Here is a 17,783-nt window from a genome sequence, read left to right as displayed (position 1 = left end):
CTTCAGAAGAGCTTACAGAGTTTCCTGAGAGATGGTTTGGCATCCAGAGTTCTTCCACATTTCAGTATTAATTATACAGGTATCTCATTGTATCCACAGTTCCCACATCTGTGGTTCTAAATCCCTCCCTCCCCCCCACATTCATGATTCACATCTCTTCATTTGCCAATGCTCTGCAAAAAATATCATAGGTACTCGTCTATAAGGCAAGAAATTTCTACAAATAAAGCATAGATGGATCCCTTGTCTTATCTGTGGGTCACTCAGGTGTCAGGGCTATTCAGGTATGTTGCAGCAGCCCGAAGGAGCTTTAAAAATGCCTGCAGAGTGTCTGAAGCATCTGAGGAACATTGTGAATAATTGCAGACAGCTTACAAACATTTACATTTGTTGGAGCTCCGTTGTTGTCTTCCGAGCGTGCTCATTAATTCCAAACCCAGGAGTTCCTCTTAAAACGACACTGAACAGTGTAAAAAGTCTGGCAGCAACTGAAGCAGGGTATGGTGCTGAAGTGAGCTGTTTATGTTGCTTTATATTGGTGCTGCATTCGCTGTGGATAGTTTTAATACTGCAAATGCTATTCTGCAGTTTCAAACCTGGATTTTTGTTTTAAGCAATTTAACGGAATGTTCAAGGAGGACAATGGAGCAAGGTACTACATAAGAATCTTAACGTCTTCAGAAACACTGGCATGGCTGACAGTCTTTGCCCCCTTTCAATCAGGCTCCTGGACAATTAGCAGCTCATCCTCACAAGCACCTTTCCCTAAGTTTTACACCCGACTTACCTGAGGGTCGTGGAACATTGCATGATTTTGCCTGAAAGCCTGCCCTCATCTTATTTGTGAGGTTGTCTTATAGGTTAGTGCCTGCAGTGAGCTTCTTCTTCCTTTTGTTTTGGAAAAGGAAGCAAATAGCAAGAACCTAGACTCACAGCTGCCAGAGGAACACTAGAAGATGCGGCAGCAAGAACACTAACAGGAAGTGGAGTCTAGCCTTCACTGTTCATCTGCATTACTCTAGCAGCTATGATTCTAGGTTCTCACAGTTCGATTCCTGTTCCAAGAAATATCTTTCTCTTGCAAAGCAATTGCAAATGAAGGGAGGTGAGTCATAAGCATGACAGGGGAATTTGAGTTGGGTTCACTGCTATCCACAGTTTCTGCTATTTGCGGTAGCAGCAGGAAACCACTCCTGTTGACATGGGGGGGAGAGAATGACAACCTGAACTTTATGTTTGTATAGTGCCATCTGAGTATGAAAAATGCTTCACATGTATCATCTTGACATAATCTTTACAACAAACCTGTAAGGCTAGTATTTTCCTCATGTTGCAGTTGGGGGACTGTGCTGAGAAAGGGGGTCTGTCTAAAGCCACCTAGCAAATTCATGGTAGAGACAAGATTCAGTCCAGGTAAGTTCCAATCTGCAGCTGAGTCGCTTAGCCACTATGCTATACCTATACTTTTATGCTAGTAAAAGGAATGAATGCTAGGGCTGATTTTAAAGCTCTTGGCTTAAGTGACTGCTTAAACTGAAATCAATTTAAACACTGTAGAACTTTGATGAGTAAGGCTCCATTCAAACATTTTCCTCCAGGATCAGGTCTTATACACCCCTTCCCAGTGCCAGTTTCCTGGGTGCTCTGAAGCAAAGCTCGACTATGGTCCCCCATGTTGTATGTCCCCTGATAACACAATGGGCACTACCACTGCCACTTTCAGGCAGTACCCACTTGGCCAACGTTTGAGACTATCCTTGCTCCTTCCCCCACTCTCACCCCCACAGCAGAGAGAAGCAAACAGTTGAATCAGAAGACCTCACATTTATTTGAATGTGGGTATCCCTAAATCTGTAAGCTTAAACTCCCATTATAAAATCTTTTAATTTCACAACTGGAAGACATAAAGGTCGCAATCCTAACCAATTGTCCAGCACTGACATAAGGGCAATGTAACTCTGAAGTAAGGGAACAAATATTGCCTTACCTTGAGGCGGTCTCTATGACTGCCCCCCAACTGCAGGATGCAGCAAACTTCTCATTGACACAGCTATGTTTGTGCTGGAAAGTGGGTTAGGATTGCACCCAAAGTCTCCTGACAGTTTATTTCTTGCACAGAATGGAACGAAATAAGGGTGGAGGAGAATGTGTGGCAAGACCCACTCCTGGTCTTTCTCAGATACAATTTCAGAGTAAAAACATCTGAATAGGCTCTGACAAATTGCTCAACAAAAGGAGGTTTTAACACACATAATGGAGCTGAACACTGCTTACACTGTTATAATTTACAGTATGGTTCATGATGTTAAGAGCTCACTGGATTCACAAAGCCTTAATGTAAGAACATGCAGCATTATTTTTAAAATATACAATGCAGCACAGGTGAATGTTGACAGTTATCACAAGTCAAAAGCAAGGAAGTTACTGTAACCGCCCCCCCCCCCCACAAACACACACACTTCATGTATGTACTTTAAATAATCTCACTGACGTTAAAGACAGAAAGCTTCAGTTAAAAAAGGCAACCAACATTAGCATTGGTTCTCAGCAAACTTACAGTATTGATATTCTCCACATCCACAAACACAAGCATATTGTCACCTTCACCTTTTTCATCCTCAAGAGTATTACTTCGATACACAGATGCTTGTACAGTCAGTGAACGGCTGGTACAAATAACTGCAGTGTGTCTCAGTACTCTGTGACTAGAAAGAAAAGTTAAAATTTATTTTCCAGATTTTCTACATAGACATTTCAACTGCCTGTGCTCCAGGTTTCAGCCTACAGCACAAAAAGAAAACTGCATATAAAAACAATGAAATAAGCCAAAATCCAACAACTCTTAAAGTCTATGTACATTGTCATTAATTTCTGTGAATACAATGCATTGCAGCACTGTCTTCACGTGTTTCAATGTCTAAGGAGTGTCAATGCACATTAATTGCCTCCTTCCATATAATACTTCCTGTCCTCACAAGTATTCAGAGGGGGCCCTTCTGACTGTCACCACTAGCGGGGGGTGGCAGCTCTTCATTGGTGGAATTTCCACTCCCTGGAATTAAGAATGGTTTCTTCTCTGAAGACCTTTCATTGGGCCTCAAGAATGTCTTATTCAGGAAGGCCTTTGATTGACATTGTGGGATGGCACTTTTAAATGGGATGTAATTTTAATAGTTTTGTGTGATCCTGGAGTTTTCATTTTAATTGTTCTTATGCTTAATGTTTTTAGCATCGTTTTAATTAGTACAGGTCCAACCTTGTTATACATGGATTTTTTTATACATGGCTTTGACTCAACACGAATGGCCACTGCAAACGAGAAGGAACATGCTGATCCCTGGAGAAGGGAAAAATGCATCCCTTTAAAATCAGTTTTTAAAAACAGTTTTTCTTACTGTTGTAGAGAGACAGTCATGCAAGCCACCATTCCATTCTTCAACTGAGCCAGGTAAAGGCAGGGGATCCTTTCTATTTCTAATTGCTGACTACCTCTCTACAACAGTAAGAAAAGCTGTTTTTAAACAATGTAATAATTGGGATAATTCCCAGCATGCCCCATTTCCTCTTTCTTTCAGAGCCTGAATGGGGAAAGGGCAAGATCACTGCATTCTGATCCTTTGAGCACAGCAATCTCAGACTTTTCTCCACATGGTCTATTTAAAGATAAAAGGAATTCAGGGCACGCTGGGAGTAATCCCAGTTTACAGAGCTAAGTGAGTGGTAAGCTTTACAGAGCAGCAACTGGTGAGTGCAGGTGGCTCCTCTTGCACTGCTCAAACTTTATGTAAAAATGTAATTACATAAATTTATGCTTATGTGAATTGGGGAGTGCCTGTATAAAAACAAACACAACCAAAGCTATGCCATCATTAGCATTGTTATGTGCTTTTATTTCATTACCACTGAAAAAAAACACATCTCTAGCCTACACATCCATTTGTTCCTTAGAACACATTTTTAAAAATGACCCTGGGTTGAATCGAGGAGAATCTAGGTTCAAGAAGAAGGAAGCCTCCTCCCACTGCAGCTCACAGTACCCACCAAATGCTATTCCTGAGGTTTAAGAACCCCCCAGAACAACTTGGGATGTGACACAGGGGGCTGCAAGGGGAGGGGAAGAAATAGCCAAAAGCACTTTTTAATCACATGAAGTACCTCTGCCTGATCCTCCCCCTCCCCAAGAAGCGCCCCCAGACAGATCCCTAGTTGCCCCAAGGTTACTCCTATCCTCACAAGCAGCACTGGAGAGCACTCAACCCATTATACTCCAAAATGTAGTTTTGCTTATTAAGGACAGAAATAAACCACAGACTCCCAGTTGAGAATCTGGAAGGACTGCACATTTAAAAACAATGAATTTGCACAATACATACTTGTAAGGTATTTTAAGAAAAAAAACTTACCACATTTTTGAATGTTTTCTAATACTTTCATAGTAAAACAAGAAGTTTATTTCATGAACACCTTCCTCATCTGGTCCACGTAACCACATGGGCAGTTGTACTGAAGCCCCAGGGAGAAGAACTGAGTCAGGTAGTGGGACATCTATCACATCAGGTTGATTTCCTGTTCCAATCCCAAAATCGGAAGAGGCAGCGAAGGTCATAATGGAACACACAGAGGTAGAATGTGTAACAACAGTCTTGTAAGCACTGCAATGTTCAGATGCTGATGGGCTTAGTGGTGTCAGAATGGCACAGTTGCCACCAAAGGTAAAAAATTCTGGCCGTTTAGAAACCACTTTCAGACCAGTCAGAGGACAATTGCTTACATTCATAAATTCTACATGTGTCTTCCGGATTTCCCCACAAAGCAGCCCTGTAGGAAAATTTATAAAGAATACCTACATTGGAAGAGAAAAATATAAACATGTTGACAATATCCAGAGCTGAAAACAGCAGCGCTAATGCATTTAACTCAGTGGTTCTGAAACTTAAGCACCGGGATCCACTTTAAAAATGACTTATCAGGATACACTTAGGTTTACAAGACTTAAAACAGCACTGAAATGAAATATTTACCCAAAAAAAATTGATCCATTTCTCATAATGAGGCAGCCCTAATAAACGCTCTCCTTGCTTTCCCATTTCTCCCCAGAAAAAACAAACAAAATCTTATGGGTTTTAAAAAAAAAAATTCTTTATTGGTGGCATTAACTAAGACATTTATCTCTCTTTATTTACATATGCTTGCAAACTGCAATTTAGCTCCTGGAGTTTGCAAGATAGTTACTGAACCTTTTGTGGGGCAATTAGCAGCTATCTTGCAAACTCCAGGACCTAGGCTGTTCCCAGGTAAATAGCAGCTATCGGATTTCTGAATAGCCTCAGGGCTTGAGGCAATTAGTTATCTGATCTTTCCATCACCAGTGTATCCATTGGAGGTTCTGCTCAGCACTTTGCAACCCACCAAAACCTGAGTCATGACCCACAGTTTGGGAACTACAATATAAATACAACACAGAATCATGTTTATTTCTTTAATATATTCCTACCCCACCTTTCCTCTGCTTATATGAAAGCCCAAGGTGACATAAAGTTCAAGTAAAAGCAGTTTCCCAAATTCCATTTTCCCTTTTATTGGTACTTTTTATTAGAGCAGCATTAAAAGGATGCAAAGGAAATGACAGGAAATTAAAACTAATTATTAATAAAGTAAAATAGAAGAACACTTTCTTGTTTTTCAAAAACGCTGTGCTCAACATGGTTTTGCTGCCTAAAAACGTGCAATAAAGTCAGGGGTGGTGGTGGTGAATCTTATACATTTCAAGTCTAAGAGAGCATATCTAACAATTTCAGATTTAAATGAAGGTAGAATACATACAAGCAACCAACAATAGAAGACTCCTCAACCTATTACAAAAGAAACAGGTCAGTATTTGTCATTGCTCAGCTGTACCTCTAGCAAAGGCATTTCCTCTGTAATAATAGGATCTAAGCGTCTATCTGGTCCATACTGAATAGATGTTTTTTCTTCTTTTGTGTTATTCAGACGAGGGCCCTGGATTTCCAAATCTTGCCGCCCTCGTACTGACATTCCATTAGAAATGTATTTCCCTGAAAACAAAAGAACAGGTTTTTGAACTGCAGCAAATAAACTGAGAATTGAGTTCTGATAGCCAACTTGAGACGAGACTGAGATTAGGCATCTAATGGCCAGCATGCATTTTACACACAAAATAATGAAATTACCCAAACCACCCATAACAGGTTTTCAATGTTCATAAAACTATTTTATTGCCAATTTATAATGTCTGCTTATCCGAATGCTGAAGTGATAGGTACTAGACTTTATTGTTTACTGTTTACTTTAACATATGGTGTAAACAAATCGTTGTTTTAGGGATGACCTTTGGTATGTAATAAGGCAGTGGTTCTCAAACTCCCAGGTAATTTGAGAACCCTGCTAAGGCTTTGAAGGGGCAGGGGGAAGGCAGCGATGCGATCACGAGGATCATGCCGCTACTGGGGCAGCTCAAATCCTACCTCCATCAGCCCTGGCAGCAGCACAATTCTGGGGATCACATTGCTGCTTTCCCTCTGCAAAGACAAAGGGAGTTTACTTACTTCCTGTAGTACTGGCGTCCAAGAGGGAGCCCCACGGAGCCCTCTGTAGGGTTCCCCAAGCCTCTGTATGTGAGAAAACGTGATTGGAAACTACTTCCAGTTTCCAATTGCTTTTTTCCTCACTTTCAGGAACTTGGGGAGCTCTGCAGAGGACTGTGCGCAGCTCCCCGCACTCCCTAGAGGCTGGCACTATAGGTGGTAATTAAACACCCTCCTAGAGGCTGGCGCAAAAGGAGGTAATTAAACACCCTCCATCAGTCCTGGCAACAGCACAATCCTGGGGATCCCTTCCCCCACCCCATCAGGGGCCCAAGGCACTGCTTCTTTTATGTGATGGCGCTATCTTGCAGTGTCTGCAAGTACGTTTATAGATCGTATTCATGGTCACAGTATGCCCACAGTGCCAGTTTAACATGATTTTACTAGAGGCAGTATCAAGTTCGGAGGAAAAGATTTGAGCTGCACAAAAATTATTGGTTTAATGATTAATACAGGCTTCCTCCCGTATGTACTATACATGAGGGATCCGTTCCAGCCCCTTGTCTCTGTGCCAAACTCGCCCCCGCCCTCCAGCACTCATTAATTTAGTTTGGAAGCTTACTGCTGGTGCCAAGCTTTCTTTCTTTTACAGGTTGCTATAAGTTTCCAAGCTTATAGTGCAACATGGAGGCAGGCTGCAGGCAGAATACTTGAAGAAAGATCAAGCATTAACATCAAACAGTTAACTTCCTGCTTCTAGTCAGTGTTCATAGTCTCTTCAAGCACTCAGACTGCCTGCAGCCTGCCTCTACATCACACTATAAAAGTTGGAGACTTATAGCTACTTGTAAAAGAAAGAAAGCTTAGTTCAGTGGTAAGTTTCTAAACTATGTTAATGGGCACTCATGTCCCTGATCGGCAGACAAGTGAAACCACAGATTGGGGGAGATGTGCCTCTTTCAACAAGAGCACTTTGCAAAGCAGTTTACATAGCAAAATAGATCAATAAATGGTTTCATGTCCCCAAAGGGCTCACTTTCTTTTTATAAAGATTTCTTTTTATAAAGATGCAAAAGAGATACCAGTAACAGCCACTGTAAAAGATAAAATGCTGGAGTGAAGAGGGAGAGTTACTCAACCCCTGCTAAATACAAGAGGTCACTACTTTAAAAGGTGCCTCTTTTCACAGTTAACAAAATGTGAGCTTCAAGAACATCCAAAATCCTTTTAGAATGTTGTCCCCTTGAACACCGGAAAAGTATTTCCTTTTAAGAAGGAGACATGTGAAGAAGACACTACCCACAGACACAAATACACTGGCTACATTGTAGAATTTATGCATTTTAAAAACGCAATTTTACTTGCTTTCATTTTTTTTTCTAATTTTAGTTTACATAATTTATAATTATACATTTTCATTGCTTCTTTTGCTGTTATTTTCTTAAAATTGTTTACTGCTTTAAACGCTATTATAGTGGAAAGGAGGCACATGCATTTTTAAAAATAAAGCTCCGAGATGCAGAATGTAATCTAGCCCTCCAAATAGTGAATTTCAATACATATATCCATTTGAAGGGTACACCAAGCTCTGACCCTTGGTTACATTCCATGTTCTGTTGGTTACATTCCATGGGTTATCATCAACTCCAGGGTTATACATCCATGCCCCAGTTTCTCGTCCTAAAGGGCCTGTTGCTTCAAGTCTAACAGCTTGCTACTGGAATCAAGTAACACAGCAGTTCTCAAACTGTGGGTTACAACCCACAAGTGGGTCATGACCCAATTTTTGATGGGCTGTGGGATCTGTGCTAGATGGAAGTTGCAAGGCATTCTGAGTCATGCTACAGCCCATAATGCCATGCGGTTTCAGGATAGTTCTGGTGTGCAACCCACTTCATTACTCCATATGCTTTGCATTCTGGGGCACGATTCAGAAGCTGCAAGGTATTCTGGGGTGCAACATGACTGCTGCAGCTGATGAAGTGAGTCATAGCAGTAAAAAGTATGAGAAGTACTGAAGTAAGGTATCAGTCTAATAAAAAATCCATCACAGAGTTTATCTTGCAGTAAATATACAGCAGCCTTACCCATATGCAATCCATCAGAAGGGTCTATTCCATCTAGCACTGTAGTGCCCTGAATAGTGCCAAGATTGTAAACGACTCCCAGAATGTGTAGCTCCCCTGTTTGATGGGGAAAGAGCTTTAGTCTTGCCTGTGGAGATATGTTAAATTTTTGTTGTTGCTAGAGTAGAGAGCACTTATTTTACATTTATGTGCCATTTTAATTACAGAAAACTGAGTAGCTAATTGTCAATATAGGAAACTATCTATAAAACATGGGTGTTTTGTTCTTCAAGGAGAGAAGAATAGCTAACTTGGGGAAGGCCCTCCTTTGGCACTGGGAAAGCAGACTTCAGTTTTCAACATGCAGAGTTTTTTCTTGTTGCCCAGAAAAACAACCCAAGAATAACTTACTGGAACACGCCAAGGAAAAAAAGAACAGCACAAACGGCAAAGGCAGGACTGTTTCACCAAGAAACCACGACAAATGTACAGCCAGAAACACATGGCTAAGGTTTAAAATGAGTTAGAAGATAAGAGATATAAATGATTCAGTGTCAACATTTGCATCATTCAGTTCAACTATTTGAGACTGAAACGAATCAAATGGAGGAATCAGAAAGAAATTAATGGAAGAATCAGCAAAATGACAGTTCTAACTATACTCCTCTGATCCAGAAAAGAAATTCACAGGCAAGAACAGAATTTCTATCTCTGCTCTCAAGGAGAAGAGCATAGTAGTACATCCAATATATCAAAACCAGTATATCCTGAGACACAAAACCACAAGAGATGGTTTCTTCAAGTGGCTGAGAGATGTTCAGCATGCTGAGTCTAATATTTTAACTCCGTTTGGAGGATGAAACATTCAAAGGCCACTTCTGAGGAAGCAAAACTATCTCTTATATTTTATGAATGAGTGTACTGAGGAGGATCAGCAGGTAGCTACATAGCTAATTTCCTCCAAGAAGAAAAAAAGGAGCTCTTACCCAGAAAGCTGCAGCAGCAGTTGTGGTGAAAGTTCCCTGATTTCCCATTTTCCCCTCTCTTTTATCTCAAAATATTGTTGATGGTCCAATCCTGTCTGTCAATGGAACATAGGATGCAAGGCCACTACAACAGCTTCTGCTGCACTGTTCATGTCACTGTTCATGTTTCACTTGGTGAAAAAGGCTGGCTGAGATGAGTAAGGGGGAAAAGACATGCCTTACATTCCCAGTTGCCATATGGTCCAAATGGGATACCTCAAAGGTATGTCAGCTCTGTTTCTTGTGTAACACTGAGGAGCCTGCTGGCAGGTGAGTCCAGCCCAGGACGGGGGTTCAGGATCTGTTGGCTCCTGCTTGTCCTGCCCCTATATCAATCCTGGTCCTTTTCCCACCTCCGTTGGCAGAACCCTTCAGATAGCCAATCTGCACCATAGCGCTGGTGACAAGCAGCTTGACGGCTGCTGCACCAGCAGCTCCCAGCAGAAGGGATGCTCAGTACTCTCTCTCTGGAACAAGAAGAGATGCCTCTCCCACTACAGATGTTAAAAACTGAAGTCTGCCTTCATGGCCCCAAAAATCTTTCCAAGCTACCAAGACTCCTCAAGGGGAGAATACTAAATCTTCTCTTTTTGGTTATTATTTATGAGGAAGTGTTTCAGAAAATAATGGCAATATTTAACATGCAGAATAGGCAATCATTTAGCCATTGCTCTGCCCAAGATTGGAGCTATGTTTTTAGACTTCTGATAAAAAGTTCACCTAGATGTTAACTCAGGAAAAAAAAAATTTCAACTGCTGTAACTTTAAAGCAACCCCCACCTCTTACTGCCTAATATCACTATTAACAAAATACATACCAAATTCTAGTAAATTTAAAAATACTGTACTCTACAGAAAATTAACCTCCAGACAATGATTTTATTATTAAACACATTTTAAGTTTGATTACCTACCATTTTTGTTTCTTCACTGTTAACTGAGAATTCTGATATGATCTCAGCTTCAATCATATCTTTTCCACATGCCTCCTAAAAAACAAAAACAATCTGAAAAAACAATTTCCATTCAGTATATTGTAATTTCTCAATAAGATCTCTTGACTAAGGTATGCACTTGTCCCTCAAAACGGCCACGGTGCCAGAAGATTGGAGGATAGCAAATGTCACGCCTATTTTTAAAAAGGGAAAGAGGGGGGACCCAGGAAACTATAGGCCGGTCAGCCTAACATCCATACCGGGTAAGATGGTGGAATGCCTCATCAAAGATAGGATCTCAAAACACATAGACAAACAGGCCTTGCTGAGGGAGAGTCAGCATGGCTTCTGTAAGGGTAAGTCTTGCCTCACGAACCTTATAGAATTCTTTGAAAAGGTCAACAGGCATGTGGATGCGGGAGAACCCGTGGACATTATATACCTGGACTTTCAGAAGGCGTTTGACACGGTCCCTCACCAAAGGCTACTGAAAAAACTCCACAGTCAGGGAATTAGAGGACAGGTCCTCTCGTGGATTGAGAACTGGTTGGAGGCCAGGAAGCAGAGAGTGGATGTCAATGGGCAATTTTCACAATGGAGAGAGGTGAAAAGTGGTGTGCCCCAAGGATCTGTCCTGGGACCAGTGCTTTTCAACCTCTTCATAAATGACCTGGAGACAGGGTTGAGCAGTGAAGTGGCTAAGTTTGCAGACGACACCAAACTTTTCTGAGTGGTGAAGACCAGAAGTGATTGTGAGGAGCTCCAGAAGGATCTCTCCAGACTGGCAGAATGGGCAGCAAAATGGCAGATGCGCTTCAATGTCAGTAAGTGTAAAGTCATGCACATTGGGGCAAAAAATCAAAACTTTAGATATAGGCTGATGGGTTCTGAGCTGTCTGTGACAGATCAGGAGAGAGATCTTGGGGTGGTGGTGGACAGGTCGATGAAAGTGGCGACCCAATGTGCGGCGGCAGTGAAGAAGGCCAATTCTATGCTTGGGATAATGAGAAAAGGTATTGAGAACAAAACGGCTAATATTATAATGCTGTTGTACAAATCTATGGTAAGGCCACACCTGGAGTATTGTGTCCAGTTCTGGTCGCCGCATCTCAAAAAAGACATAGTGGAAATGGAAAAGGTGCAAAAGAGAGCGACTAAGATGATTACGGGGCTGGGGCACCTTCCTTATGAGGAAAGGCTACGGCGTTTGGGCCTCTTCATCCTAGAAAAGAGACGCTTGAGGGGGGGACATGATTGAGACATACAAAATTATGCAGGGAATGGACAGAGTGGATAGGGAGATGCTCTTTACACTCTCACATAATACCAGAACCAGGGGACATCCACTAAAATTGAGTGTTGGGCGGGTTAGGACAGACAAAAGAAAATATTTCTTTACTCAGAGCGTGGTCGGTCTGTGGAACTCCTTGCCACAGGATGTGGTGCTGGCGTCTAGCCTAGACGCCTTTAAAAGGGGATTGGACGAGTTTCTGGAGGAAAAATCCATTATGGGGTACAAGCCATGATGTGTATGCGCAACCTCCTGACTTTAGGAATGGGTTAAGTCAGAATGCCAGATGTAGGGGAGGGCACCAGGATGAGGTCTCTTGTTATCTGGTGTGCTCCCTGGGGCATTTGGTGGGCCACTGTGAGATACAGGAAGCTGGACTAGATGGGCCTATGGCCTGATCCGGTGGGGCTGTTCATATGTTCTTATGTTCTTATAATACTAAACTGTTGCCAGGTATTTCTTAGATCACTGCAGTTCAGACAGATGCAAAACCTATTTTTCTCTGTAGTAATGAAATTAGCATATGTAAGTGTTCATTAAGCCATAGGTTCAACAGCAAAAACAAATATTTATTACTAGTAAGTACTGCTGTATGTTAGGGGTGGCCAAACCGCAAATCGTAAGCCACATGCAGCTCTTTAACATACAATATGTGGTTCTTGGAAATATGTTGGCTGAGCTCCTTTTTGCATCACAATTAATATAAAGGTAAATAAAGATATTGTCAAACTATTTACTGGGTATAAACTGAGAATCCATTGGGTTAAAATGCAAGTTTAACGTTCAAGGTGAGTAAATAAATTTAAGAATGTAAATGCTTCTTAAATATCACAGCTCTCAAACACCTGAAGTATATCATAACTCTTACGTTAAGCAAGTTTGGCCACTTTTGGTATATGTCATTTTCAAATTACTTACTAGATCTTTCATTTCTCCATTCTTTGAATTGAAATCTTTTGGTTGGAATTTCCAGAGTAGTGACAAGTCAGTTAACAAAAGTGGAACCTTCAATGGATTTCTAAAAGCTACTTCCACCGTTATTTGTTCTATGGAAAACAAAAGTCACACATATTTAGGCAAGACATCTCACAAGATGCAAGAACACAACATGCAATTCATAATTTAAGAGTTTAAAACTGCAACTGCATTCCATATAACAACTTCACTGAAATTATTACATTTATGCTATTGTTACTTTTCCAAGCATGCATACAAATTTTACCTTCTACTACACCAAGCGGAAATCTAGAGTTATCCGAGTATCTATTCAGACAATACTGTGTTGGTTGAAAGTTAGACAGTGTTGTGCCTTTGTTAGCTGCAGCCACAACTTGCTCTTCAAGCTCCTTCCATTGTTGTGAAAATTCAGAGTCATATTCCTGATCAAGGCTTATGTGTGTTGCTGCCTGTTTCTCACCTAATTATGAATGTAAAAAACAATGGTCACTTCGGAATGCCAAACAGAAAACTCTTACTCCCTAGCTCACTTCATGTTTCCATTATACCTGGAGGTATAAATTTCAATCTTTTTCAATAGATATTTATTTTGTACATGCTCAAGGAACAAGGTCAAAGAATCAGGCCCAGACCAAATGTGCACTACTCTGTGGGAAAATACATCTCACATCCTTGAGTTTCAACTCACATAGGATTTGTGACCACACAATCAGTGCAATCACATTTCTTGGTTCAGGTGGATCCTGATGATAAAAAGGGTGCGAACAACTGCTTAGAGTGAGAGAATAAAATAGTCTCACTACTATATCAGCTTATGGTACTTTACGAAGCAAACTGTGAATTGGAGTTCTTGCCCTCTTGTACATGAATTTGTCACACATATCCAATTTTTGGTAATGTATTGATATAAAAGCTTTGATTTTTCATCAGATACCCTTATCTGAAATAAAGCTGATTTCATCTTTCCAACTTCTGCACAAATCCAAACCACCACGTATAGTGCTTTGTAGGGATAGTTGTGTGTAGTTCTATTTAGGAATATTGGTTTCATCTTAGCCAAAGTACTTTGATTGCTGGTATTAATGCTCTTCCCATGTTCCTGTAGAAAGAATCTTCCCCAGATCTTGTTTTGCATCCATAACTTCTTAATTCATTTGTTTGTTCCAGTTTCTATTTTTCTTAGTTAATGGTGCCTAAGTACACAAATAAAGATTAAACTTTGTGTACATTCTGCTTTTTGATGCAATTGAAAATGGTGTGCAAATTATTTTCCTAACATACAGCATGAGGTAGAAACAGTATGGAACTAACTGGGAAAATATTTTAAATCTTCCAACTAGTTTTAGTAAGTATTCAGAATACAATTAACTGTTACCATTCTGTTCATTAAATGTGCCTAATATACGCTTTAAATCTTACATAAGAGAACCTTTTATCACAGCATGTATTAGAGCTGCATATTGCTTGCTGATGCTTGTTGTTGTAAAATCATTATAGCGTAACAGCATAACAATGGAGTATAATGAAACTTATGAAGTGTCCTTAGGTAGCCAACATAATACCAGATGCAAAGGAGGGCACCAGGATGCAGGTCTCTTGTCTTATGAGCTCCCAGAGGCATCTGGTGGGCCACTGTGAGATACAGGAAGCTGGACTAGATGGGCCTTTGACTTGATCCAGTGGGGCTCTTCTTATGTTCTTAGACAGGGAACTTTTTCCTCATGTTTTCTGTAATTTTGCTGTTCAATCAACAAGGAAGCAGGATTTCCCTGAAGGGAAACCCCTCTTGAAAAAAAATGGGCACAAATGATCCCCCAGAAGTAATCTAAGTTCAATTATTTTGGATACTGCTTGGGTAGTTTCCCAGGGCAACCCTCCCATTCAGAACCAAGGAAGAGGGCTTTTGGGTACACCCCCTGCAAGTTCAAACATCCAAATAATTTGCACCCAATGGAGGCAGGTCAAGTGCCCTTCTGCTTCACCATCCACACTTCACATAGTGAAGACCACAACAAGAGTGAGGATGGGGGACTTCACAATGGGAAAAAAGGCCCAAGGAAAGAAACTGTTGCAAAAACTCTACATTCCAAATGTACCAATTTCATATGATTTTGTGTTTTGGAAAAATAAACCCCATGACCACCCAGGGACATCTATTCTGCATATGGAGAGGGGTTGACAGCACACATGACAGTTTGGCCTTTAGGCATTTCCCCCCCTCCAAATCCTGCTAGAATCTTTCCCATCCTTTCACCAGTGGAGTCTTCTTTACCCTCTTAAGTTCTGTTCTTTACCTACAAAATGCAAGGTTCCCCAAATGGAATTCCTTATCTGAAAATTCTTAGTGCACCTTCAGGGCTGTAAAATCTGCTTGGAAACCAGGATGGAGCGTGCTTAATGGAGGCTAATGAAACTCTAACGCATTCTTGGTTGGTCCCCCACACAAAGACATATCAATTTGAGCAGAGATAATATTTCCCTCAAAGACATATGGTGGGTCAATGGAACTATACAAGTAATAATACATAAATGACAAAATGGTACAGTGGTATATCTAGACTACACCACATCAGAATGCAAGTATGAGATGCCATTTTCAATCACAACATTCAAAAAAATCCTACTAACAGAGAAACAAAGGGCTAGGCTTGAATTCCTCTCATTTGGCAGAAAATTCACTAATATGAAGTGTTGCAGGTCATTATATTGGATATGTAGTTTTATATTACAGGTTGTATCAAAAGATGCTTTATATGACTAGAAAGGCACAAGCAAACTTGCCCCCCAGTTTCTGCTAACTCCCACTGCAGCCTCCTATGCCCTACATTCACTATTCTGAACTGTCCACAAACCCTTCACAAATTTGAGGGGATAAGTATGGGGGGACTGCAATGGGGAGGGCAAGAAAGCCCTGGATAGAACTCTGTTTCTTGCATGCTATGCTAATTAGCCCACGGAGCTAAAAAGAATCCAAATGTGTTGACCTTCTGCTGGCCGTCTGTCATGTCCAAAGAACACTCGTGTTGCAGAGCTATTAATATAGGGCAAAGGAAGCTGTGGTAAAGGTCCATCAGGTGATAGTTGACTTACATTCTGCAAGAAAGAAAGAAGCTTGAATTAATATGTGACAAGAAAAAAACATTTTGAATGATTGAGATCATTCATTGGTTATCAGGACTACTGAAAATGGTGGAAGTGATTCAACATTCGCACATTTAGCTATCTGCAGGGGTTCCGGAATAGAACTTCCGCAGATAACAAGCGCCACCCTGTATTCTTGTTTAAAGAAAGTGCTGTCTGATGGGCATTGGTAAGGTGCAAGTCATCTGCAATATACATGAGGGAACAAGAAGTGACCACCTAAAGCTGCATGCCTGCAATACCATACATGTGAAACAGATGCATTTCATCCTCAAGGCATAGTTTTGCATGGACGTTTTCCTGCGGATGCCTCACTGATATGCATGAGGGTTGTGCACAAGAACTTCCTGGTGGATTACGCTTCATGTTAATTAATGAGAGAAGGGTGCCTGCTGGACTTTATAATTCAGACATCAACAAGTGCTGAAAGCAGTAAATGCAGCATTCCAGTAATCCTCAAAAGCTATGACAATGTACCATTATTGCTAAAATGGCAAAATTTCAAAAGACTATGAGAGAGTTTTGACAGTACTTCATCTGCTGGACTGTCTTTCTATGCTTGGTCTGCAAAGCGCACACCTTGCACCCACTTTCCACAATGCTGGAACATTTTAGTTTAATCACATTGAGGGATGGTTTATTCTAACTGCTCTCTACACATGCTGCTAATACTACATTTAAAGTAGCAGTGCATGCAAGGGGCGGTCTGAACTAACTGCAACCATACACTTGCTTCAAACACAGATGTGAGAAGTGGAGTCAGTGAAACTGGCCCTGTAAAACAACACTTGTTAACACTGGTTAATTTGCATGTTAAGATTCCACTGAAGATGAAGCATCTTACCCTATAAACATAAAGATATTCTCGGAGGAAGGCCCCCTGCTGAGCAGCAGTTTGCTTGCTATCATTGATCAAAATATGCCTGAAAGCAGACACAGCATTGTCAAGCTGTCGAAGTGTAAAAGACTGACGACCGATAGTGAAGTTGATATGGTCCTCTGCAAGTGACCATCCTTTCCCTTTATAAACCTGCATGGCTTGACAATAACATCGTAAAGCATGCTTCTTCTGCAAGATAAAATTTAGATACATCAGACATCATTCCATATGCTAAAGCTGCGACAGTTTAAGACTAAAAGCCTAAGTACAAAACACTATGCCAAAAGAAAATGCTGTTTTAAAAATATCTTGTAAAATACTTGGGACAGGATGAGGCAGGAGAAGGAGTCAGCAGAAACACAGAACAGTTTTCACCTAAGAGTTCTTTTTGTTATAAGATATTTACAAAGGAACACATCAACAAGTTGCCATTTCACTGTTGCAATCACAAGTGCAGTCATTTTCAACCATTTTATCTTACAGCGCACTGAGAAGGGGCTGAAATTGTCAAGGCACACCATCACTTTTGACAACTGACAAGGCACACCACACTGACAGCAGGGGCTCGCTGGCCCGGTGGCCCTACTAACAAACAATCCTCCCCCAAATACCCATGGAACACATGCAAGCCACCCGCAGCACATCAGTGTGCCACGGCACCATGCTTGAAAATGGCTGTGCTAGTGTATCAAAACAAGGAGATGACAGAAATACAGACTTTTACTATGAGTAACTAAAATTTTCAATTATCCAAAAGTAACATTTTAAGAATGCTTTGCAGTCAGTGATTAAATTAACCCATTTTTACCCAGCCCACAGGTATACACATTTGGTCCCTTTTGCATTTATGCAATGTTGGGTAAAAATGGCTTAAGGCCAATTCAGATGACTTTTCTTGATTTATTTTCCATTCATGAGAACTGACAACACAAATGGAATACAG

The 17,783-nt window shown here is 40.9% G+C and overlaps 1 protein-coding gene across 5 annotated transcripts in view; it reads right to left on the bottom strand.

The window, feature by feature from the left end:
* The window catches only part of TRAPPC8 (trafficking protein particle complex subunit 8), an 83,019-nt gene that overhangs the window by 22,111 nt on the left and 43,125 nt on the right, over positions 1-17,783 (bottom strand). For all 5 annotated transcript variants that reach the window (XM_066625358.1, XM_066625359.1, XM_066625361.1 and 2 more), the window contains 9 exons: positions 16,805-17,029; positions 15,804-15,912; positions 13,085-13,279; positions 12,781-12,908; positions 10,551-10,625; positions 8,633-8,759; positions 5,899-6,056; positions 4,404-4,843; positions 2,558-2,705 (listed from right to left, as the gene is read on the bottom strand). In XM_066625358.1, the coding sequence (XP_066481455.1) occupies positions 2,558-2,705; positions 4,404-4,843; positions 5,899-6,056; positions 8,633-8,759; positions 10,551-10,625; positions 12,781-12,908; positions 13,085-13,279; positions 15,804-15,912; positions 16,805-17,029 (1,605 nt within the window). The remainder of the gene's footprint in view (positions 1-2,557; positions 2,706-4,403; positions 4,844-5,898; positions 6,057-8,632; positions 8,760-10,550; positions 10,626-12,780; positions 12,909-13,084; positions 13,280-15,803; positions 15,913-16,804; positions 17,030-17,783) is intronic.

Source organism: Tiliqua scincoides, chromosome 4 (assembly GCF_035046505.1).
Source record: "Tiliqua scincoides isolate rTilSci1 chromosome 4, rTilSci1.hap2, whole genome shotgun sequence".
Taxonomy (NCBI): Eukaryota; Metazoa; Chordata; class Lepidosauria; order Squamata; family Scincidae; genus Tiliqua; species Tiliqua scincoides.
The sequence above is the reverse complement of the archived record's forward strand: the minus strand, read 5'-3'. Positions and strand labels throughout refer to the sequence as shown.